The sequence below is a fragment of the Teleopsis dalmanni genome, chromosome 1, assembly GCF_002237135.1.
Source record: "Teleopsis dalmanni isolate 2A chromosome 1, ASM223713v2, whole genome shotgun sequence".
Taxonomy (NCBI): Eukaryota; Metazoa; Arthropoda; class Insecta; order Diptera; family Diopsidae; genus Teleopsis; species Teleopsis dalmanni.
This window is the reverse complement of record NC_051846.1, coordinates 172,367,317-172,367,566: the sequence shown is the minus strand read 5'-3', so window position 1 is coordinate 172,367,566 and position 250 is coordinate 172,367,317. Positions and strand designations below refer to the sequence as shown.

The window sequence follows — 250 nt, the reverse complement described above, 5'->3', positions numbered from 1 at the left end:
TCACGCTAAATATTTTAGCAAAATAACAAAATGTAATTGATATAATTAAGTTTTGTATTTTATGCAAGTTGAAATATATTTGGCGTTAGATAACCGAATCGTGAATATTATCAGAAAATTACAAAACTGTCACATCTAGTACAATTGCAGTATAACACTTGAAATTTGTAATGACATTTAATTGAAAAACAGCTTGTCAAGCGTAGCGTCAAGAAGATTGTACTATTTTTAATAGTTATTCTTTCTTGAA

At 26.4% G+C, this 250-nt stretch overlaps 1 protein-coding gene across 1 annotated transcript in view; it reads right to left on the bottom strand.

The window, feature by feature from the left end:
- LOC119666717 (small G protein signaling modulator 2-like) overlaps nucleotides 1-250 on the bottom strand; it is a 5,711-nt gene continuing 5,461 nt past the window's right edge. The window contains exon 4 of the mRNA XM_038076000.1: nucleotides 1-5. Coding sequence (XP_037931928.1) covers nucleotides 1-5 — 5 coding nt within the window. The remainder of the gene's footprint in view (nucleotides 6-250) is intronic.